This window comes from Cupressus sempervirens, chromosome 3 (genome assembly GCF_028749045.1).
Source record: "Cupressus sempervirens isolate cs-2001-9-10 chromosome 3, ASM2874904v1, whole genome shotgun sequence".
Classification (NCBI taxonomy): domain Eukaryota; kingdom Viridiplantae; phylum Streptophyta; class Pinopsida; order Cupressales; family Cupressaceae; genus Cupressus; species Cupressus sempervirens.
Window position 1 is genome coordinate 570,190,278 of NC_143120.1, and position 24,332 is coordinate 570,214,609.

Genomic DNA, 24,332 nt, shown 5'->3' on the forward strand with positions numbered 1-24,332 from the left:
TTGAGTGACTTCACTACCATGATTCAAGCTTGTATCCTCAGTAGATTTAGGAATCCATTGCTGCCTCATTTGTTTCCTTATATTGTCAGCCCTTGCTTTCTTTTCATCTTCAACTTTGCCTATATTCATGCAATTTTTAGCTATATGACCGAGTTCAGTGCATGTGTAACACCTTATAGTAGTATCTTTCTTTCTTAGGTGATGCTTTGCACAATTTATGCCAGTGTGTCCATATTCTCCACAATAATGACATCTGCACCAGGTATTGTAGTCCCATCCAAATATTGCCTTTACAAATTGTTCAGTTGGATTGAATGATTTGGATCTGCATTGAAATGCCTTGTGACCATGCTTTTTGCATTTGCGACATTTACCTTCAAATTTTGGTTCCTCCTTGCATTCATTGGCTTTGTGACCATGCTGATTGCAATTGTAGCACTTTCCATTGAATTTTGTTTTTCCATTGCTCCAGCATTTGTTTGATGTATGACCAATTTTCTCACAATGATTGCATGAGGGTTTTTTATTCCTTTTTGCACCTTGTTTGGAAGATTCACCTTGTTCTTCATTGTATCCAAGTCCTGCTTTACCTTTTTTCCTATGAAGATTCTACTCATTTTGTTGATTCAATTGATTCATGTCTTCTTGTGATTTCAACATTCTCTCATTGATTTTTTTCAGTATTTAGGTCATTCTTCAATTTTTCAACGATTTTCTTTTCACATCTCAGTTCTTTGATTATTCTTTCATTAATTTCCCTTTCATAGTTTAGATCACTTCCTTTCATTTTGTGCTTTGAGAATCCTGATTTCTTCATTTGCTCCAGTGATTTGATCAATGAGGTCTTCATGCTAATTGGATTGATTTTGTTCTTCATTGTTTCTTGTTTCCAAGTCTTCATTTGCCTTATTCCTTTGTTCCAAAATTTCACATAGCCTGATTGATTCGATTTCTTGTTCTCTTTTGAGTTTCCTTACTTCTTCTTGCAGAGAGCCATTCTTTGCTAGGAGTTCCTTGATTGCCTCATTAGCTTCATCTAAGCTGCTTGATGGGAAAAAGTCTTCAATCTTTTCTTCAACATACTGACGGTCATCCATTTGTCTTGCAAGTTCCTTCCTTCTTTTCAGGGATTGGGAAAGATGCTCCTTTGCTTCTTTGAGTTGAGCTATGGCCATCTCCAGATCTAGCTTTTCATTTTCAATTGCCTTGTCAAGTCTGAATATCTCCATTTGTCCTTAGATCTTTGCTCAAGCTATCAAACTTTTATCCTGAGAACCACAAAGCTCTGATACCAATTGTTGGGAATATTCAAGATATGACAAGTTACTGAGAGGGGAGGGGTGAATCAATAACTTTAAATTCTTCCTTTTAAATTTGCCACAAATCAATCTATGCTACTGCATGCATTAATACTGAAAGTCAAAACATTCATCACACAAAAGAACACAATATTTTGGTGACCCAGAAACCTTCCAAATAGAAAGTAAAACTGGGGTGGGGATGATACCCACAAAACTTCAATACTACATCATAAAGTTGGCCTGTTAAACCTTACATTGACCACTTCTGGTGATCTGCTCTATTAGGAGCACAAAGGACTGCTAGGTCCACCTTGTTAGAGGATTTACAAACATACAATGAAGTATGCACTCGGTTAAGAGATTTGTACAAAGACTGTTAAGTCTACCTTGTTAGAGGATTTAGAAACTGATTCACCTGTTAAGATGAAGCAATGGATCTACTTACAACTGATTGCTGATAAGATCCTTTATGCACTGATCACCTTATGTGATGGATATAACCTTTCTGCTTCTGTAATGACCTTGCTATATTCTTTGAACTACTGCTGATAATCTTTCACATGTACTTCTCAAAAATATTTCATATTGCTTCATACATACAATATCTTACAATACACCTTACATATATACCTTTCAAATTTACAAAACTGCAAGGTCGGCCAAAACACAAGTGAACAAATACATTACAAAGTCAGTCCAATAGTAAATAACTCGAGTTCACTGAACTGACTCGGTGACCTTCTAATACACGGCGTCCACTGCATTACTCGGTTTCGTCATGCACTCGGTAGAAGTGAAGGCTCGGTCCATACTAATCACTCGATGTAGTTCTGAACTCGGTGACCACTGATGACTCAGTAGATGTAGTGTCACACGGTAGATACTACATACTGAGTTTACCTTGCTTCACTTGGTAAACACTACTGCTTCCAATGCTCGGTTTACACTGAATCTTCATGACACAAGCTTACTGCTCGATAGACACTGTGAAGCTCGGTAGACACTATTGATCTTCACATTGCTTGTATTCGCTCGGTAGCCACTGTCTGCTCAGTGTAAACTGCTGAACTCTTCAAAGCTTGGTTAACACTGGAATTCTCAATGAGTGTAGAAAATTAAGTGTTCAGCTCGGTAGCTATACTAATATGGATAAGTGTTGTCACTAATGGCAATACTAACTTAATGCCAACACAAAGAAAGTAAAGAATGAATCGCACTGAACACATGGAAGTGAAAGCTTCGCATGAGGTAGTGTAACAAGCCATTGGGTAAAGTCGTCTTAGCCAAGCAAAGCTTATCTCAATAACTCTTTTGGGAATTATCTTTTTCAAGAGCTCACAAGGTTGATGCCAGTTCTCCTCATACTTTTTGAGCAATGTTGCCTTCTACTCTACGTGTGAATTTGGACCTTGGTTTACTTCGTTGGCTTGTTGATAGCCTTTGAGATTGTCATTCCTCATTCATGCATGTTGGCATGTGCCTCCTATATTCGAGCTCCTTTCTAGTACTTTTCTTTTCTTACTGCATTTCCTAAAGCCTTGCCTTCCCTATAGCCGTTGAGATTCTATCTCGGCCTTTCTATTCTTAGTCCCTTTCAAAGGTATTTTTCACTAAATTCTAAATTTTGCTCTATTAGAGCTAATGTTCGTCTAATATGCAAAACAGGGAAATGGGTTTGAGAAACCTTTCTTGTTTTTACAAAGCCCTCGGTAATTCATCAATTTTGCATTTGTAGGTGGTAAAAGTTAGACATTCAAGCACTTTGTAGCAATTCAAAGGAACGGGGATGAAGCTTAGCATCCTCCTTACCTACTTACTTTCATGAAATTCACTAGTGTGTAGAGCCAAAGATTTAGGTTCTTCTTATGCAAATAGAGGTCCCCTTTGAGTCGCTAATTGTAGATGTCATCTTCTACAACTTAGGCCAATGTAACATTTGACCATTTATTTTGATGCTTCAACTCTCCAAATCATATCAACTCTTTAACGCTCCTTTTTATTCTATGTGCATCTTCCTTCACTTATCAGGTTCAAGAGTCATGGTTGCCACATTTTGGGCTAGCATTTGTAGTGCTTGTTTAATGTGCAACAAGGGTAGTGGATTCGCGCTATCCTTCTTGTTTTATAGAGCTCCTGATAATTCATCGCTTTTGCTTTTGCAAGTTTTGGGAGCTAGCCATTCTGGCGCTTTGTTGTGGTTCCTTGGCATGAGGGTGAGGCTTAGCATCCTCCTTGTCTTCTTTTGTTCATGAGGTTCACTAGTCTACAAAACCAGAGATTTAGGTTCTTCTTCTATAGGATGAGGCCCCCTTTGTGTTGCTAACTATAGAGGTCATCTACTGCAACTCAGAGCGACACAACAGTTAACCATTTCTTATAAGGTTTTAATTATCCAAGTCACATACGCTCTTCAACATTCCTTTTTATTTTACACAAATATTCCTTCAACTATCAAGTTTGGCATTTGTGGTTGCCAGAGGTCACACTCCACTCCTCCCCTCAAGCTCATGAGTGGTTCTCGCTTCACGGTGTTTTGTGTTGATATGTGGCAGCTTCCAAGATCCTTAGATATTGCAATCCTTCTTTAGGGAATTTGTTTTGGGGCTGCTATGTGTCTCTTATGCGCTTGCATGGGCTCCCTTTTCATTATCAAGCTATGAGGGGTATTTAAGAGGGTGCTCTTTACCTGTTCAAAAGGTTTCAAACATCCAATCTCTAGGACTACTCAAATTTCCATAACTAAGAATTTCCTTTCAAAATAAAGAACCAAAATAACACAATATGTAGGTGTAATTTTAATAACTATCACGAGCAGGGACTTGAGTCCAAAAACCCTATATCATGTTACATTCTTAATATAAATAAGTGTATTAGATTGTGCATTATAACCTCTACCATGTATTATCTTCTATTATGTAATATTCAATATACATAGTTTGTGTAAAGAAATGAGTCTATTTACTTCTCTCTCAGTTATTCAAGCTTTTGTGTTTATTATTTTATCTATGAAGAATGTATTCATAACATGGTCTCTTTCATCTCTTAACAGATATAGATCATAAACAGGCTATGCTTAACCAAGGAAAGAAACTTAAATTCTTGTAAAAGCTTGGCATTCTAGTGCATTACCTCACACAGCCTTCTTTTGCTTCTATATTTTCATATCTATCTCCCCATCTATGAAGAGTTGGCTTCTAAATCCTAGAGGTCATTTCACAGAGTGTGCCTAGTCTAGTTAATCAAGCTTTTGTGTTTATTATTTTATCTATGAAGAATCCATTCATAATGTCGTCTCTTTCATCTCTTAACAGGTATAGATCATAAACAGACTATGCTTAACCAAGGAAAGAAACTTAAATTATTGTAAAAGCTTGGCATTCTAGTGCATTATCTTACACAGCCTTCTTTTGCTTCTATATTTTCATATCTATCTCCCCATCTATGAAGAGTTGGCTTCTAAAATCCTAGAGGTCATTTCACAAAGTGTGCCTAATCTCATAGTTGCGACGCATCTATTATTGCCCTCAGAATAAGCCTAACAGCTTTGAAGGTCAACATGTACTACATGACTAACATTGTTGCATAAGTCTATCCAATTATGATGGTTATGTAGTTTCTACAATTAGAGACCCCAAGATTCATTAATAGGATATGTAATATAGAGAGACCAAGACTAAAGAAAGCCTAATCAGACAACATTGAAATGCTTTTCCAAAGGGGAGCTTCAAGAATCCACGCGATATTTGAGAAATTCCACTTGGAGGCCATGATAATCTACTACTCTACTAATACATAACTTCATAATAGACCTTCTAGTATTATCTATAAAGAAAACTCTAGAGCTTGGTTGTGAAGTGGGGACCATGGTAGTAGGTTTGTCTAGCACATAGTTTGCAAACTCTGAGTAATCCCCAAGTTGCTGAGTACACTAGTTTTTTGCTACACGAGTACTCACAAGTTTAACTCTCACATTTTTATAGACAGAAAAAACCATGGGTAAAAATGTCGATTCAGGTAAAACGTTGGTTAAAAAGTGTTTTACAGTGTTCTTTTTACTACAAAACCCATGCATTTTCTCTTTGAAGATGTCAAGTTTTTATTTAATAAATTATGTAATTGAAGTTTACATAAAAATGTTTCTTTAAGAGATTTTAATATTTAGAAGTTATTGAGTTTTTGCTGACTTTTTGTTAAGATGAAATTTTTGGGCTTGCGGAATGCTCTCCAAGTTTGAGTCTGCAAACTATGGTCTAGCACATTGTACAATGAACAAGCATAGGAAACCTACACAATGTGACCAATGTCAAAAGCTATATTTATGAGCCTTTGATGGAGAGATTCACATTCATCATTGTACAATTGGTTCATAGATCAAGATCCATGGAGGTGAGCTAACCAAGGAAAATGTGTAGTGTGGGACAAGATTCAAGGGCAACATCCTAAATGGCTTGATGAAGGAATTCAAACAGGGAATTGACAATGGGTAGAAGGGAGTAAAAATCGGTCAAGACAAGAGAGAGAGAGAGAAGAAAATAATCAAAGGTCTGCCATTATTGAAATGGATAGAATTGCACCTAAGTATAAGAGATGTGATGGGAGGAGGTGGATAAAAGGAGTGAGAATTAGCAAGAAGGGTGAAGGACGTCATGGTATGATAATCAAGTAGAAGCCAAGGGGAAATAAGTAAATCTCAAATGCAAGAGATGAAGAACCCTGTAAGTATGAAAACAGACCACAATGCGAGCACCACCACCATGAGGAAAGCAAGTGAATCTGCCCAAATCAAGGATGTAAGTGAGCTTGTTAAGAATGTGGATGCTCTAAGACTCTGCTAAGTGGAGAAGATATCTCTAGTAGGTCGTGCCAAGAGCTTAAAAATGCTCATCTGCAGTCTTGGTTTGAATGTAAAGAGTCGTCCATTAGTGTCCAAGAATTCTCAAGAGAGATATCATTCGAGTCAAAAGATTCAAGTAAGAATGCGTAAATTGCATGTAAGGGATGAACTAGTTTAGGTAGGCCACATACAGAAACGTGTGATGCCTTGATATTATGGCCCTTTTCTTCTGCAAACGTTGCTCGGGCATCCATTTTCACAAGCAGAGGTGTTTATTTGTTCAGTTCTTATGAATAGCTGTGATTTCTTGTAGAAGGTGTCCATATTGATTGGCAATCTCTGATTGCTTGTTTATAATTTATAAAACCAGTTCATTAAATTGTTGGAGGCACAGAGAATCAATTGGAGTTAGGTTTTGTCAATTGTAATAACCTGTGCTATCAAGTACACAATAATATTATCTTTCTCCCACTGGAACAACAAGATGACAGATTTCAGAAGATAAAGCCACAATTCCCCACACGCAGCCAGAAATGTTTAAATATTTCAATTTGAGAGTCAATGTCTTCTGATGGTGAAAAGTTGAACATTCCTACATAAGGGAGAGCTCTGTTCTGCATGGCACTATTCTTGATGCTGAAACATGCACAAGATGAGAAAGAGAACGCATAAACAATGCCCTAATCAAGATTATTAATGTGATCCTAGCTATCTTCAATATCAAAGATCCCATGTAATTGAAAGACCATAAAATTCCGTAAGTCGTGACGAATTATTTGAAGAACTAGCCATATATTTGTCCTAAAAAGTCCCACATGGTCTAGGAAAATCCACAAGTTATTCAGCAATTGATGCCCAAATTGTACAACCCTTTTGCCCATTATGCATGCCCTAGTAGCTGTAGAAAGGGAAGGCTTACAAAATCTGCAAACGCTCTCCCAAACCGTAAATTGTGCTTAAAACTTAACCTCGATTGGAGATAAATGTGTCTTCCTAAAGAAGTCTGTGCACAAGAAACCCTTCCTTGACGTACAGTACAGAGTATGCCTCCCGTCTTTTTATGGTATTACAATCAGGTGCATTAAAGTTCTAATTTGAAGTCTTCTGTGCATGCCTGTAGCTGCATCCCTTATAAGCCAAAAGGCCCATTGTTATAAATATTTAAAAAATAATTTGGTGCAAAATGAAAACAAAAACAGTACACTGCAGTAGGTTATGCTGAGGTTTTTCCTTGGATTGCTTAAATAATTAAATTGAAAACATCTTTTACAAGACAGTGTATTTACACTCAAATATCTGTGAAATGCATGTGTACTTTGCACGTTTGGAGATGAGAAACTTTTGTGAACCCCCTTGGTTTCTATACCACTCCAATGTATGCTTTGGTTTGGCATTTAAATTTAAAATTTTAATACTTTATATCATTGTCTATAACTTTTGTTTTGCTTTTTTAGTTTTTCATTCTTTTCATATTTAATTTTTAAAGACAAAAAATTCAATTCTAGTCATTGTTTTCACTTTAGTATTGTCAATTTTTCTTTCTATATATTTGATTGAATAAATCCATTTTAGTTCATTTTTTATCAGAGTTCCAGGACTCGAACTTGGCAAGGTTGACTTGACTTGTGACTCTGCTACAACTCGGCAATGACTTGACAAAATGAAAAAAAACCCTTCAAATTATATACATTCATAATTATATACGCAAGAAATTATATATCATATTCTGTCAACTCGGACTACCTGCACGACTCACAAAGAGTCATGGAAATCTGGTTTTCATACATTTTTTTATTTTAAGTTTTTTGCATTTAAAGTTTAAAATGTGGTAATCTTGTTTATTTATTATTTTTTATCTTTATTTTTTATTACGTAAAATATAAATTCTAATCATTACTTTCACTTTAGTGTTTCTCATTTTTGCTTTTTCAGATTTTGATAACTTTTTTATTTTAGCAAATTCTATATATATCTATATGACATCTCCGAAAACTCATCTCCCACTTTAAAGGCTACCAGTCTCCTGGTAACTATATTTGCCTAACAGCAAAATCAGAACCCAAACAAACAACAGAAAATTTTGGCCAAACAATCGTAAATGGTCAATTCATATTATTCTCTTGTGTCACTGTTCATCTTGCCAATTATGAGAGATATTTTGTGATTTTATTGATTTATTGATTTATTTCTAGCATAATTAGTTTTTCAGCTTCCAGGATTCTTTTGGGACTCATGGACATTAATATATTTTTATTCTATTCTTACTAGTAGCTATTATTTTTATCTTACTGAAGCGTATGTCATGCCTATTCAGAGATAGATAAAATAGCGGAAAATTTGGAAATTGATAACATAAAAAACAACACAAAACAAAATTTATCAAAGCAAAACTGGAAACTAGCCAATTAAAAATCATAATCTTAAAATACCCAAGCCTTTAAATACTTTCAATTCATGTAGTTGTATTTAACAGGTTCGCTTAATTTATTATGCAGAAAACAGGTTTTTATAGACAAAAGTTACTAAATATAGTCAACAATCAACAGGTTATTTTAATTTACTATGCAGAAACCAGATTTTTATATAAAAACATACTCAATAATCAACAACTAAAAGTTGAGAGCAATAATATAAAAAAACTGATTAGCATATCTTAAGACAGAACCCACCTCCTGTATTAGGCGACCTTCTAGGCTCCATGCAATGAGATAACAAAGGCCATGACCTGTGAAAAGTGCCATCATAACATGACCCAACCACACATGATATTTTGCTGCATGTTCAAAGGGGATATCTATAAGGCGTAGAAGGATTGATCCCCTTGCCACTGGAAGAAAAAGGAACCCCATACAAAAGAGCCCAACTGAACCAAGATGAAGCCCTACAAATTCCACCATCAGCAACCTGCAAAGCAAAGAAATGTTTATTACTCGACAAAATATTTTAGAAAAGTCACAGTGCTTCATGTTTTGCTACTAGATATGAAAAATACAAATACTAGCAATACATATTGTTCACATCAATCGTTTGCATGTGTGTGTGGGTGTGTATTCATGTCTACCATGGTGACATTTGCAGCTACAGTGCATGATAACAACATTTTCCATGGCCTTTAAGAGGTGTCCATGCCTCAGGATATGTAAGTGGTGAAGCAAATTACATTGCACATTTCCATTATGCTTTTTCTCATTATATGTGGGAATGGGAGTTCAATGTGCAATTTGCAATTTGCATTGGCAGTTCTTGATATTTTGCAACTAGATATGAAAAATACAAATATTAGCCAGACAGATTGTTCAAATCAAATATATGTGTGTGTGTGTGTCTTAATTTAGATTAGGTAAACCTGTATTCATGTCTACAATCGTGACTTTTGCAGCAATAGTGCATGATAACTATTAACTTTTAGAAACATAAACAATTACTAGAACTATTAACAAAATTTCTGATGCGCTTTGAGTGGAATCGATGCCTTGCAGGATACAGAAGTGGTGACAATTTACATAATTCTGCACTTGCACAAAGAGTGCACATTTCCATCATACTTTCTCTCATTATAGGTGGGTAGGGGAGTTAAGTTTGCAATTCGCAGCATTGGTATGGATAATAGCTGCAGGGGCAGGGAGGAATTCGTATGTTTTTAAGATATGTGCACATCTCAAATACACTCAGACATATTCTTTTGTTTTTACCACCTTCGCAAACTTAGGAAGGGCTGGCACATGAATATATTTTGCAAGCTTTAAAAATGTGTGCATATATAGTATAAGTCTGCATGCTCTCCTATATCTTGACCACCTTCACATACTTATAGGGCATTAAAGTGACATATTTAGAATGAAGATATTTTAAATCTTGTGACTTGCCTCTGCCAATAGTCAGCCCATAAAGGGCTATTTGAATTGCATGCATTTGCATTATACATGTTAGTTTAGTAGGATGGCAGAGACCAAGTTCCACTAGGCAAAATTTTATGATTGCTTTGAAATCCACATTCCCGTCACATTAAACAAGGAATTTGGCTTGTGACTTTTATGTTTCTCATTATAAAGTAGGCAGAAAAGAGGAAAAGGAATGCAATTCAAAAAAAAATTGCATGGTTCCATACCAGTCTAAAATCTCTAAAGTGATTAGGTTGTGAGGAGTATACCAGTCTAAAATCTCTGAAGTGATTAGGTTGTGAGGAGTGGAGGCGACAGTGAAATTAGTTATTTTGTTTTTTTGTATACTATAAGTTTTATCACCTTATATTTAGAATATGATGAGCCTTGAAAAGTATTTATCTTTTTAAGTAATGTCCCCTTTTTCTAGCCATTATTCTCTGATGCGTCATTAGTCATTTTCACCATGGTCTTGTGGACTAACCAAGACTTTACAGGGATCAGTATGAGATTTGGCCAAGGCATTTTCAAATTCAGGTGGAACGAAGTTGATACAGCAGGGGTTTCTAGATACTTACTATTTATAGTTATTAAGAGGGGGTTCTTTTTTCTGGTTTTTCAGTATGGGTCTTGGAGCATCTCACAAGAACACAAACGTAGAAGACAGTGTACCCAAACCCTTGTACAAAGGGGCAACCTAGTGAAGCCAGCAAAAAAGTAAAACAAGTGATGAGTAAGGAACGAATAACCTCCAATGGAACTGCCAGCTACGTCAATGTCATTGGAGTTAAAGAAGAACATACTTCAATAGGTGCTACAAACCCATCAAGGCGGCAAACCTTCAAACTATGCCTCAACTAAGAGTGGCAATTACCAAAATAATCGGTGGCAACACACTTGGCCAAAACCAAGGTAAGCCACAAGGCGAACTAATGACAAAGTCACCACTTAAAGCCAACCAAGCCACTAACTACATGTTGCTAGCAGTAAGCATTGGAAGGAAGCCAATTGTCATCAAGATGGAAATAATGAGGAGAAAGATGTCAAATAGCATTATCAACAGAGGTTTGAGAGTCAATGTACTACTAGAGGAAACCTGGAATTGCTTGGGGAAGCCAACACTCTGGACCAACCTTCTACCCGGTAGGTTCCTACCCATATGGCATAAGTCCTTGCGAACATTGATGGAAAAATAGGTCACAATTAGCACACGGTGCTTTTCTTTGGATTTTGTAGTTTTCCCCTTCGAAAAAAAGGCATATGATGCACTTTTTGGGAGAGGTTGGTTGATCGCCACCAAGGCAAAATACATTATACACCAAAAGTGATTGAAGCGCGTCATTGACTTGGGGAACTAGGTAGTGACCATGAAGTATTTTCGCCACTATCTAATTTTATTGAAGTTGCATGTGATGTCCCCTTTTTAGGTTGGTCATGATTGACATGTATTTAATCAATCATACTATAAGTATATATAACTCTTAAGAATATATCCATAATAATAATTTCAATTACCCAATCATGATACTATTTGGTTTGTTTCCTAGCACCAACTATGAACTCCCTCAAAATTTACAGGTTCAAGTCCGCATCTTGAAGGCTTGTGGATTGCTGGCCCCTACCCTCTATTGGGATATGATCCATTAGCTTGGATTTATACAAGCACCTCCTTCGTAACACCATACTCCTAAAGTTATCTTTAACTCTTATGTTCAGCCTTATTAATATTCCCGCTCATTACAGAAGAAGTGAGTGTTACCCAAGTTGTCTAGATACCACCATCAATGAATTCCATCAAACTTTACAGGTCCAAGTTCGTATCACAAAAGCCTACAAAACACTGACCCCTACCCTATTGTTAGTCTGAGTTTTTGAGTCGCCATTGTATGCATCTTCTCTCTTCGTCTCTCTTCAAACGCAAATTTTCTCAGCCTTATCGTCTCATCTCTTTTTCGTCTCACTTGCCAAAGTTTTCCTTTCATGAGTTATGTTGATCCCTCCAAAGGTATTGTGTCGTTCTAGGTGTATAGGATTGAATCTATTGTGAAATGCCTATGATCAAGTCTTTCGAACCACTTTGTACCAAGGTTCAAAGGAGTTCAAACCGGTTCCATTGAAGGTTTTGGATTAACACTTGTTTTGGAGGCGGGACCTACCAAATATGTTGCAGGTTGCATCCGAACCACTTTGCACCAAGGTTTGAAGAGGTTCAAATGAGTTCCAACATTGATATCATTTTGACTGGTAAGCAATTCCTTGATTGGGCTGAGTTGATAGCTAGTTCATTAAGAAACCAGCTCAAGCATTCACAAGCCACTAGGCAGGAATTCTATATGTCCTCCCATTTAACCTATTAGCTTGCATGCATGTGTAATCTCACCGCAATTCCTCAAAAACCATGGAGCGAAGACATCACAATATATCAATATTGCCCTATGCTAAGAAAAGATAGTATTGGAGGATTTCAGAAAAGTGCACGATGTTTTCTTGGGAAATTTACACATCAACCTCGCCAAAACTGCGATGCAAAGAATGTCTCCAGAAGCCCAAGTTTTAGTTCAAAAATATGGAAGTTTCTACATTCAATTCCCCATATTCACTTACATAAGAATAGGGGGTTTTGAGTAGGAACCAATCAAATTGCCAAGGCATGCGCTAGATTGTTTTGTTCTTGCCGAAGTATGCAGGCAAATGTTTTCTGTGGTCAATGACAATCTCCCCGAGGAAAAATGGGAAACCATGTTCCCCATTAAAGTAGGTTCTCTGGCTTGCAATACCATGATCAATGCCTCAACAATTGGGAGTGATTTGTTGAACTTAAATTTCGGGTTCTATCATGAAAGAAGGAATTTTGATAATAAAAACTTTGTAAAACTAGTGCTTGACCTGGGGGATCAGATTCAGTTAGTGCCTCACATTGAAGACCTATGGGAAAACTGTAGCAGTGAGCAAGAAGTCATGAAAAGAGATCATTCAAGGTTAACCATTCCTCAAATCACAATGCTAAAATTGAAACTCAAAACAGAAGGGTTTGTTGAAAACGGTTTAGAAGTCATCGAACCAAGATATGAAGAAGCATTTGAACAAGTCCTCCCTGAGATTGATTGGAGTAGAAATGAGGAAGATGGCATAAACTTTAGGTCCGGTTTCCTACTAGAATGCATGGACAATTGGTTGCAAGAGAAAAGACTCAAACCAGCCAGTTCAATGCAGATTGAGAAACCCACAAGGGTGTTTCTTTCTCACAATCTCCACCTTTAGACATTCCCATTTTATCAGATGATGCAGGTAGTATTTCCACAACTAAGAAGAAAAAGGGAGTGGCCCCGCCTAAACCGGCAACCAAGACACCCCAGTTCATCCAATGGCTCCTAGAACGAGATCTAAAACTAAGTTCGTGGCACCGATTCAGACAGTAGTTCAAGAACCTGACCTCATGGATTTAGAACTAGATAAAGAAGACAACCTTACGCTACCAGAAAATCAAGGGATGGATACAAAAATGTTGGATTGTATAAATGTGATTCAACCAAGCTTCATGACTCCTACTAAACAAGGTGAAGGGGTGACAATTGCAAGCACTATTCTTCCCTGGTTATCCAATTCAATGAACAAAAAACGTAGCTTAAGGCTTGTCTCTTTGCCAATCAAGGACATAGTCACTAAATACGCCACTCGCACTCCTAAAAACAAGAAGGTGAAAAATAATGCTCGCCTAACCAAGGATCCTACTACGGGAAAGGTGACCGCAAAATAGCCACTTATAAACAAAAAGAAGGCGTATAAGAAGTGGAAGCTGAAGATTTCAAAGTCACAACCATGGACTTGGGAGTCCTTGACCAGGATACTGGTAATCATCTTTTTAATTCTCATCTGATCACATGCTGAATCAGTATAAGAAAGAAAACCTAGAAAAGAGGGAATTAAAGCGATCGTTCGTCCCTATGGCTGAATATATTGTTTACCTGATGAATGTTGGGGCACTCCCTATTAAGAGAATATCTTATACTTTCTATAATAGTCGACTACTTGTCTGTAGTCTGTCTTTCAGTCTAGATAGGAATGTTTCCTATCCCGTTTCTTTTTTCTTCAGTTCAGATAGGAATGTTTCCTATCCTGTCTCTAGTTTTATTTCTAATTCCCTCTTCAATCTACATTGTTTCTTTTAGAAACAACGTCCTTGTAATTCTTTATAAGGAACACATTTGTACCTCTGTTAATCAATCAATTATCCGGAAATCTATTAATCTGCCAACTCTTCTTGAATCTTGTAACATGGTATCAGAGCTATTACTTAAATTTTTTCGAAAAAATTTATAATTTCTTCGTGAAATTATTTGTTTAAATTTTTTCAAAATTATTTCTGTTGAATTTCTCTAAAACCCGCTTAGGGTTTTTGGCCTAGAGAAATTCCCGAACTCGAGTCTGCCTTTGTTTGTTCAGCACACTCTAGCCCCATTCGTCCATGCACATCGATCCTTGAAGAAAAATCTGCCATTTTTTATCAAGAAATCTGAAGTTTTTTCAAGCTTTTTTCAGCTAGGGCCATTTTTTTTCAAAACCCTAATTTTTGGGGTCGAAAAAATATTTTGTTTGCCGATTCTTGATGGGTTTTTCAAGAGCTCAACTGGGTTGTCGTCCGTTTGTTCTGGGTGCCTCGATTTTTGTGCCTCGATTTTCGAGCCAGCAGATCCAAAAAACAACAGCAAATTCCTTTTGAGTTTTTCGATCTCTCTTCTGGGTCATTCTCTGATTCTTCTGGGTCTTCCGTATTTTTGCCTCGAAGAACGTGCCTTTACAGATTTTCACAATTTTTCATTGAAAAATGTGCCATGACATCTCTGACAAATATTCTACTCGAACATAATTCCAAATTCAATGGTCGCAATTATGGAACCTAGAAGCAGCGCATCATCGCAAACTTCGAATATCGAAACACCAATCAACTTGTTCTGGGTGTTAGGCAACGTCCGACTTCTCCGGGTCCTGATCAAGGCAAAGCTGCATTTTTCGCCTTCTGAATCTGTTTCTGTTTTTTATAGGTTTGTTGATTTTCTCCACAAAAATCATTTCAAGTTGTCTGTAATACGCAAGGTTGTGTGAGATTCTGGGTTTGTTGATTTTCTCCTCAAAAATAATTTCAAGTTGTCTGTAATACGCAAGGTTGTGTGAGATTCTAGGTTTTACCGTTTTTTCCACAAAAACGAAGTTTTGTAATTGCAACTTATTTTGAGTCATAGCACTCTTCTAGCAAAGCTTCTTGGTTTCAGCATTTTGTAGATCCAGGGAGGGTCTCAGTTATCACAGAATGTTCCGACATCCGTACGTTGACCATTAAGGGAGGGTATTAAGATAATATCTTATACTTTCTATAATAGTCAACTACTTGTCTGTAGTCTGTCTTTCAGTCTAGATAGGAATGTTTCCTATCCTGTTTCTTTTTTCTTCAGTTCACATAAGAATGTTTCCTATCCTGTCTCTAGTTTTATTTCTAATTCCGTCTTCAGTCTACGTTGTTTCTTTTAGAAACAACTTCCTTGTAATTCTTTATAAGGAACACATTTGTTCCTCTGTTAATCAATCAATCATCCGGAAATCCGTTAATCTGCCAACTCTTCTTGAATCTTGTAACACTCCCCCTGATTCAGGCTCCCCAATCATTTGATAAATTCCTCTAACAACCAACAACTAGTCAAGCAAATGCAAAGGGGAAAACTCTCCTTAGAAGCAATGAACAGTTGGGTGGAGTCTGTTATAGAAGAAGGAAGTAAGTTCATTCTAGAATTCACTGCCACATATACAGAAGGGGAGGTTTTGCTTGGATAAATCCAAACCCTTGTACTGGTATGGGAAACAGATGAAGCTACGTCCTGGGTGATTGCTTTTCAGGTGCAAGAAGTTGAAAAGTATGGGATGATTAACTTCCTTACTGAAAATCCTATGAAAACTATAGATCCTTGCATGCTTTTTATACTGAAAAGCAATATGAATTGGAAGAACTCGTTGTTCAAAGCCGCCATAGAGGAAATATGAGCAATTCAAAATCAAATCAAAGAAATGCATAAAGAGGTCCTAAAAGACATGCAGATAATCAACTCCATCGGTATTTTACAGTTTGAGGATGGAACTACAGATTCAGATACTTTGATAAAGACTTTCCAAGATGCCATGGCTAAGATCAAAGACAGTGATAAGCCTTCTCCTCAAGACTTCACCACGGTGGCTAATGTGGAGTCTATATTATACCTGAATTGGGAGCATTTACACAGGCAGAGCAAAAGAATTAAAGAACTCAAATGGCAAAAGGACGCCTGCAGGGAAAAGTTACTAAGTCTGAAAAATCCACATTCTCACGCAGCCCAAGAGTTTGCAAGCGCTTTTAGGCGCTGGAAGCTGGTTAAGCAAGTCACGTCAAGAGAAGATAAGCTCGATGAGGCAGATAAGTTGCATAGCAGTTGTCTTTCTGAAAACTTTTTATTTCAAAGACTATTTAAATTAGTTAGTTTTCATAACCGCTTTGTAACCGAGATGGTTGGGTTTTGATGGAGGCCTCTCGTAATTGATTCTATATATGTTGGAGCATAAAACTGGTTAAGGGCTAGATTTTAGATAGAAAAAAGACAGCTTAATAGTAGTTTTAACTACAAATGTGCTTTTTGGTTTGGTCGGAAGGGAAAGTTTGATAATCTGAGTGTTCATTTTGATACTTTGAGCTCGAAGACATACATATATGCATCTTTCAATACATAGCATGATTTGAAACTATGTGTTTGAACTTTGGTATAATAGTTACTTTGTGGATTATTATATCAGTTGCTTTATGATAATGATTGTTGTTTATCTCAAGTTATCATTCTTTCACTGTGTCATTTAATATCTCTAAAATATCTCTATTTTTCAAGCATTAGATGATTTGAGGAAACTTTGTGCTTGTCAATTTACTCCAACCTTTTGTAAATTGTGAATTTTTCCTTCATACTTAAAAGAATGTGAGAGATCCTTAAGTACTTTCCTGGAAAAAGTACACATGTATGCATTTCTTAAAATACAAATTCATTGAAAATCTATTAAGAGGGAGCTGTACCTCTCAAAATTCAGAGGGAAATGATTAATATATGTTTTCCCAACATGGGGTATAGAGTTTTTTTTTTTGTGAGACAATTTTGTTCACCAACACCTATCTTGGGAAAAAAATCCATTGCTTGGAATTTACACAAGCCCCTCCTTTGCAACACTTTTTGTCTTCCCTTCTTAGCCAAATAGTAGTAGGATAGAAACACACACACACACACACACACACACACACACACACACACATTTTTTATTTTTCTTATTTTGTGATATATTTGATATTACAATCTCATTATTATAAATGATATTAATACTACAATAGTTTTACTTATCGATATATGATCAACATTCATATATATAATATGTATATCATATTATTTATTTCCTCCTCTTTTTGAGAAATCTCATTGTATTTATATTCTCCTTTATAATCATAATCCATTTGAAAAGTCACACCCCTCATAATTACAATCCACGTGAAAAGTCATAGCCATTCATAATTATGACCTTTTTGAAGAGTCACATCCTTTCAATATCATTGATACCTTTTGAGAAAGTCACTTCCTTATTTTTTCACATTAATTTCCTCTTCCATTATTCCTTTTTTTGCTCCTATATTTTCCCCCTCTTCTTCCTCCCCTTTCAAATGAATTCTCCTCCCTTTCATATCTTAATTTGAAAGAGATGTGTCTCTTTATTATATATCTCTCGACTTCTTATTAGATTTTGCTAATTTATATTATTCTATATTATATTATTTATTTACTCATTTATTTTTTGTTCATTATTATTTATTATTAGATCCTATTTAGAAAGGTAAGATAGTTTTTACAATATTCTCTTATAGTTAATTTTATTTACTTATTCATTCATTGTAATCTTATTCTTATTTAATTATTTTCAATCTTATTTTAAATATTATTTTATTATCATTTTTTATTAAATAATATTGTCTTATCTCATTATTATTAAAAGTATGTCTTAATATGGGGCCATGACAGTACAATCTTCGGTGAAGAAAAATTAATGAAGTACATATGGTTATGGATGATACATCTATAAGGATGGTCCTTGTTGGTGAAGAGAAACCAATGAAACTACATAAAGTTATGGACAATACATCTGCCAATATAGTCTAGGAAGGCTTGGAAGGTTTGCACACGAGGGCTCTACATACACCATATGGTCTTAAGGCACCCAGTGCAAAAAAATAATTAAAATCATCCATACGGAAGTTGGTCTTAATCGATGAGGATAAACTATATACAAAGAAAGAAGTCACATTCACACATGCCTAGACCGTACACCACAAAGGAATCATACCGTAAGGGGGCATGTCATATACAAAGGATCTCAACAAACAGTACGAAAGTGTTATCACATTGTACATCAATTTGTATGGTAGAAGAAGAAACACACAATCAAGGTTGTACGGTAGAGTAACCAGGTCATACAAAGGAAGATAAATAAAATCGTACATAATGCTAGAGGGGTCATACAAGGAGCCACAAAAGGAAAAGGATATTGTCGTACAAAAAGCATCAAACTGTTCCTCAAGTTCAACAATCATCAACACAAGGTTGTAGATGGGGAGTACACCGTACAAACAATTGAGGAGGATGTCGTACAAAGAACAAATAACTAAGCCATACGTGAACTTCAAGTCGCATACGAGGAAATGATGCAGGTTGTACATAGAGGTGCCACCTAGGCCATGTGGGATAAATCCTACCAAATACCATGCAGTACCAAATTTTGGTTTTATGCCATACAATCATCTCAATTATGACTTAAGCATTTAGTGAAACATGTCTTGAAAGCTCACTCACAAGTATGGTTTGATCCTAATTTTGACATGAAATCTCTATTTCCTAGCTTCTTCAACATTGTTCCTAGGATCTTAAAAAGTCAAAAAAATGAATCACACTATGGAGTTTTGTGTGACATGAGGAATCTACGAGGGATACTAGCTCTCAACTCCACTAGGGGTGTTGCCCCTTGACCTTGTTGTAGGCATTGCCCACAAAACCCCATTTGATTTTTGAAGTACACTACAATGTTGAGTTTCCACAAAGAAAGCCATTGTCTTCACTCTCGTCATTAATCTTCCCAAATATTACTTGATGTATATTGTTGTCTAAAAAACGATTTTTTCATTTGGGTGGATGACGTAGTCAGCCTACAATGCCTATTATGTTTGATAATATTGGTTATTGTAATCGACATATAATGCCTATTCTTATGTTTGATGCTATTGGTTATCCATCAATGTATTAAGTTTCAATGTATTAATTATTTGTTGGTTATCACTCTGGGTGGTTGTAAGTATCAATTAGTTGATGATTGTGTCTCTCTTGGCAATTGTCGAGTCATTTAAATATGTTGTGTGCCCCAAAGGAAGGGGGATGGTAGAGTCGGGTAAATTGTAATGTCCCCCACTTAGCCAGTTTGGAGGTATGTTGTCGTTAGCCCATTCTTGTATGGTCCCAAGGGCTAACTAGGACTTCAAAAGGGATCCTGAGGTTATTTGGCCTAGTCAAATTTAATTACAGGCCAAACGGAGTTCATTTGTTGGGTTTTCAGAAACACTTACTATTTTTAGTAAGCCAATAGGGGGATGCAGTGCCTTCAATTTTCAGTGATAGGATGAGATGCGTTTTGTTGGGCTCTTTTTGATGAGCTATTATATGTGGGATTTCGAGTTTATTTGGTATATTATTTTAATGTTTGAAGTTACAACGATAAAATGACTATTTAAATTAAATATTATAATGTTTCATAAAGTCACTTTATAAAAAATCGAGAGTCCCCCTTTAAGTACATACATGGACTTTGTAAAAAGAAAAAAAAGAAGTAATATTAAAACTCATGTATTATCCCACATTGGCAAGACGGAAGTGTGGAACAAGTGAGGAAGGGATTAAAAGAAAGAGGATAGCTCTCATTTATTCATGCTTGAAAATATCAAAGAAATTGGGGAATTTTCTGGAGATTATATCTCAATAGTTTGAAGGACGAAATCCCTTCAAGCTGGAAATCTTGACGCCATTGAAAGATATGGTCTTGAGATTCAACATAGTAGCAATCCGAAAAAACAGATACAAAAAAGCAGTTCGAAAAAGCGGAACCGAAAAAGCAATCCGAAAAAGCAGAACCGAAAAAGTAGGCCAAAAAAAGCAGTTCGAAAAAAGCAAAGCAAAAAGGGCAGCATTGAAGGAAATTATTACAGCCATCTACAACCAGGTTCTTTTGTTAGTATTACTTTTTAGGGTGTTATAAGCTTTCAGCTGTAAGTGTGCATTGTACCAGCATTATCATTTTGTAATCCATGTAAATGCCAAAGTCTTGGCCATATTTCATGAGCATTGTAATTTTCATTGCAATTAAGAAGATAATAGTTGTTGGTGTCATTTAAGCAATTTAATATCATTATTTATCAACTAGTTAGTTTGCATACCAACTGTTTGTAAAAATGCCAATTGGCTGTAAGTGTTCATTTCTCATGCTTAGATCATATATATGCACTGAATATTGTCAAAATTAGTAGCACACTCATGTTAGGTCATTGTGTAGTCCATTGTAGTCTTCTAGCACAAGATTCTCATTGATGCAAATTGAATAAAAAGTCATTTGAAGCCAGCTGAAATATTATATCAGTCATACGTCCCTTGCATGTGAATTGTTTGATGAAATTCCTTGAGCTTTCATCAACATTTTTGAGAGCAGATTTGAGGAGGGTTATTACAGTGGTATCAGAGCTATAAGTTCTGCCATCCTGTGGAGGTCTTATAGGGAATTTAGAACAGCCAGATAGAGGGGAAAGTGTTTGACGAAATGTCAAAACACTAAAATCAGAGCATTTATGTTTGAGCATGCGACAGGGGCCTTATAATTTTCGCAATACCAGAGCAAGACAAAATAGGATTTCAAACCTGTAGAGCAAACAATCTAGTTCATCCGTGCAGGTGGACATAGAATCCAGTCATACAAACACAAAGGAGGTATTCTTTGATCAAGACGGCAATATGGGAGACAGGAATGCTCGGGATCCTGGAGAGGAAAGATTCTTACAGTTATTAGAGACCTTGGCACAAGGACAGCGATTAGCAAAACAGAGGGCACAGGAACAAAATCAGAGAATGGAGCTTATGATGCAGATGATGGCTCGTCAAATGGGGTTGAATGCTAACATGGGTGGAGGAAATAATCAGAATGGTAATAATCAAAATGGTAACAATCAAAATGGGAATAATCAGGATGGGACACATAATGGAGGTGAACAAGTTGGGAACAATTTCGGTCATGCACCCCAGCAAGCTAGGACAGTGAGTTCAAGGCCCATGATTCCCACATTTCCTCCTAGAGCCCCAGAGCAACCCGTACCAGAGCCCCAGATCACTGATATACAGGACCAGTTGAGAAGAGATTGGGAAGCCGGAGGTCCAGATTTTACTGCTGCAATTACCTTTAGGGAGTATATGGATGTGCGGATGAAACATATGCCACGTGGCCATGACAGGAACCAGAGCTATGAGCTAAAGAAGAAAGTAGGAAAACTTCAATTACCATATTATGATGGCTCGGGGAAGCCTACAACAAGAGCTTGGGTTCAAAAGCTTGATACATACTTTCAATTGAACCCTATGCCTGAGGAAGAAGCTATTTAAGTATGCAGCAATTCATCTGGATGGGTTAGCACACGAGTGGTGGCATCATGGTATGGTCACTATGGGTCATGCACACATTACCTCGTATGTGGAGTTTACGGAGAGACTGATTGAATGTTTTGATAGGATCCAGAACTACATTTCAAGGAGTTAGCTCAGTTTAAACAATGGGGATCATTGGAAACATACATTTCAGAATTTCAGAAACTTGCAGTGTTAGTAACAGATGTATCTGAACCAGTGTAACGAGACTTGGACTCGGCTCGGACTCGGCAAGGGTAACTTGACTCTGTGACCCGGCTCTAACTCGTGACCCGGCTCGGCGATGACTCAGCGTTGACTCGGCAAAGTGAAAAAACTTCGAAATTTTGAGATTTTTTAAGATTTAAAGAACATTCCATGCACCCATTATTGAATAAAGCATAAAGACACAATAACATCATTAAATAGAAGATAATTTGATCATAAATTATAATGCACATGCCACATACTTAAAGTTAAAAACTTAAAACTTAAAAGTCAAACATCGATTACATATGTACAATACTACAAACTACAAAGTTACAAACTTACAAAGGTAAATTGCTAAAAGTAAATACTATATTACTAGTAATTAAAGTCAAACTAAGATAAATCCATGCAAACCATCAAAATGTATATGTATTATCATTTATGCATTATGAAATCCAACACATCAAGATTCAATAGTCATCATCAAATTCAAATGTTCCAAATGTTGATCATATATTAAGTTACTGTTAAACTGTTAAACAAAAAGTTAAAACAAGACTATAAGTCTACAGCTATGGCTCCTAGTCGGAGTCCTCATCATCATCCTCATCCTCATCGTCATCCTCATCCTCATCCCCAACCTCAGCCTCAACCTCAAGCTCAGGCTCAATATAATCTACAAAATGCCTCTTAGTAAGGCGTCTAAGGTAGGTCCTAGATGTCTTAGTAGCCATAGCATCAGCTCATGAGGTGCCTCTAGGATCAACTGTACTCTTTGCCTCTGGCTCTGCCAATCTCTGTGAGCTGCCACTAGGAACAACTGGAGCTCTCTGGTCCTCTGTTGCCATAGCCACAGCCTCAGCCTGGCCCTCTCTATCTGCTTGGTCAAGCCACTATAGGTCCTCATCATCAAAGACAGGATCAGTAGCCTCAGTGATCCAATCAGACTCTGGATCAACCTCTTCTAGAGTAATCGGAGAGGTGTCACTATCCAAAATCTCCCTGATCCTAATGCGCAGGTTGTAGTGCACAAAGACTAGACTATTCATTTTCTGCACAGACAACCTGTTACGCCTCTTCGAGTGGATGTGCTCGAACATGCTCCAGTTGCGCTCACATCCAGAAGCGCTACTTGGCTGGCTCAAAATGCGGATGGCAATTTGCTGAAAGTTTTTGGTTGAAGGCCCAAACATTTGCCACCATCTATCTAAATTTTGATAAAAGAAAAACAAAAAAATATTAGTCTCATTTCAAAATTTGAGCTTTAAGTTTAAAGCTAGAAATTTATAAACTGGATTGTATAAGGCTTAAGCTGCAATCTTTACCTAGCTGCAATTTTGTACGACCTTCTTTGCAAATTTGATTTGAAAAAATGGGCCCTGATGCATTATTATAGGCATCCATCTCAAGCAATATATCTGTGGGATTAAGAGACATCTTCGATACCACTGTGTATAGGCCACTAAGAACCTCCTCATCTGCCGAAATCATCAAGGAAACGGTATGCCGGATTGAGGTAATAGGTTGTTGCGTGGATGGGCTTATGAAGCTGATTTTGCCATCTCCTATCAATTATGTCCCAAATAGGGCCATAGTTTTCCTCAACTCCTACATATTTGGCCTTAATAGTCTCCTTGACCCTATCCATGCCCTCATAAATATAGCCCATAGAGGGCTTCTCGCCATCAGCAACTCGTAAGAGGGCTACAAGGGGCTCGGTGATTTTCAAAACAATTAAACAAAAAAACAATTTAGTGAATGATGAAACTTTGCAAAGTTGCACAATAAATATAAATCAAAAATATGTATGAGACAAATTAATTTATAAAATTTTAAGACTTAAGCTTTTAAAATTTAAAATTTAAATTTTAAATTACCTCCACAATCTTCGAACATGGCTCCCAAAAATCATCATCATCATAAATGCATTTTGTTGCATCTATCCCTGCAAGGTTGCTCGCAAAGGAGGAGGAACTCCATTCTGGACCAACAAACATGCACCTCAACTCTAACCTTGAACTCAGCAAGGATTTTAGTGTCATAAAGTTAGAGGCAAATCTTGTGATACCAGGACGAGCCAACTCCTTTCCCTTCGTGTATTTCCTCATAGTGCTGAGGACCAAGGCATGATTATAGATCAACTTACAAAGATTTTTGGCCTTGGTAACACATGATTTCACCCATACAAGCTTGCCAATATCCTCTAACATGAGGTCGATGCAATGGGCCGCACATGGAGTCCAAAAGATTTTTGGGTGTCTCTCCATCAATAGTTTTCCTGCAGCAATTTTAAATTAGTTAGTAAACAATGAAAATTTTTGATGTATTAAAAAACTTTTAATTTTCA

The 24,332-nt window shown here is 36.6% G+C and overlaps 2 protein-coding genes across 2 annotated transcripts in view; both read right to left on the minus strand.

The window, feature by feature from the left end:
- Window positions 1–24,332, minus strand: part of LOC149567702 (ferric reduction oxidase 6-like) — a 116,099-nt gene that overhangs the window by 54,624 nt on the left and 37,143 nt on the right. The window contains exon 4 of the mRNA XM_089820962.1: window positions 8,805–9,039. Coding sequence (XP_089677088.1) covers window positions 8,805–9,039 — 235 coding nt within the window. The remainder of the gene's footprint in view (window positions 1–8,804; window positions 9,040–24,332) is intronic.
- LOC149567703 (uncharacterized) lies at window positions 22,731–23,611 on the minus strand. Its single transcript, XM_089820963.1, has 2 exons — window positions 23,311–23,611; window positions 22,731–23,192 (listed from the first exon to the last, which is right to left on the minus strand). The coding sequence occupies exons 1-2, from the start codon at window positions 23,474–23,476 to the stop codon at window positions 22,879–22,881; spliced, it is 480 nt and encodes a 159-aa protein (XP_089677089.1). The 5' UTR covers window positions 23,477–23,611; the 3' UTR covers window positions 22,731–22,878.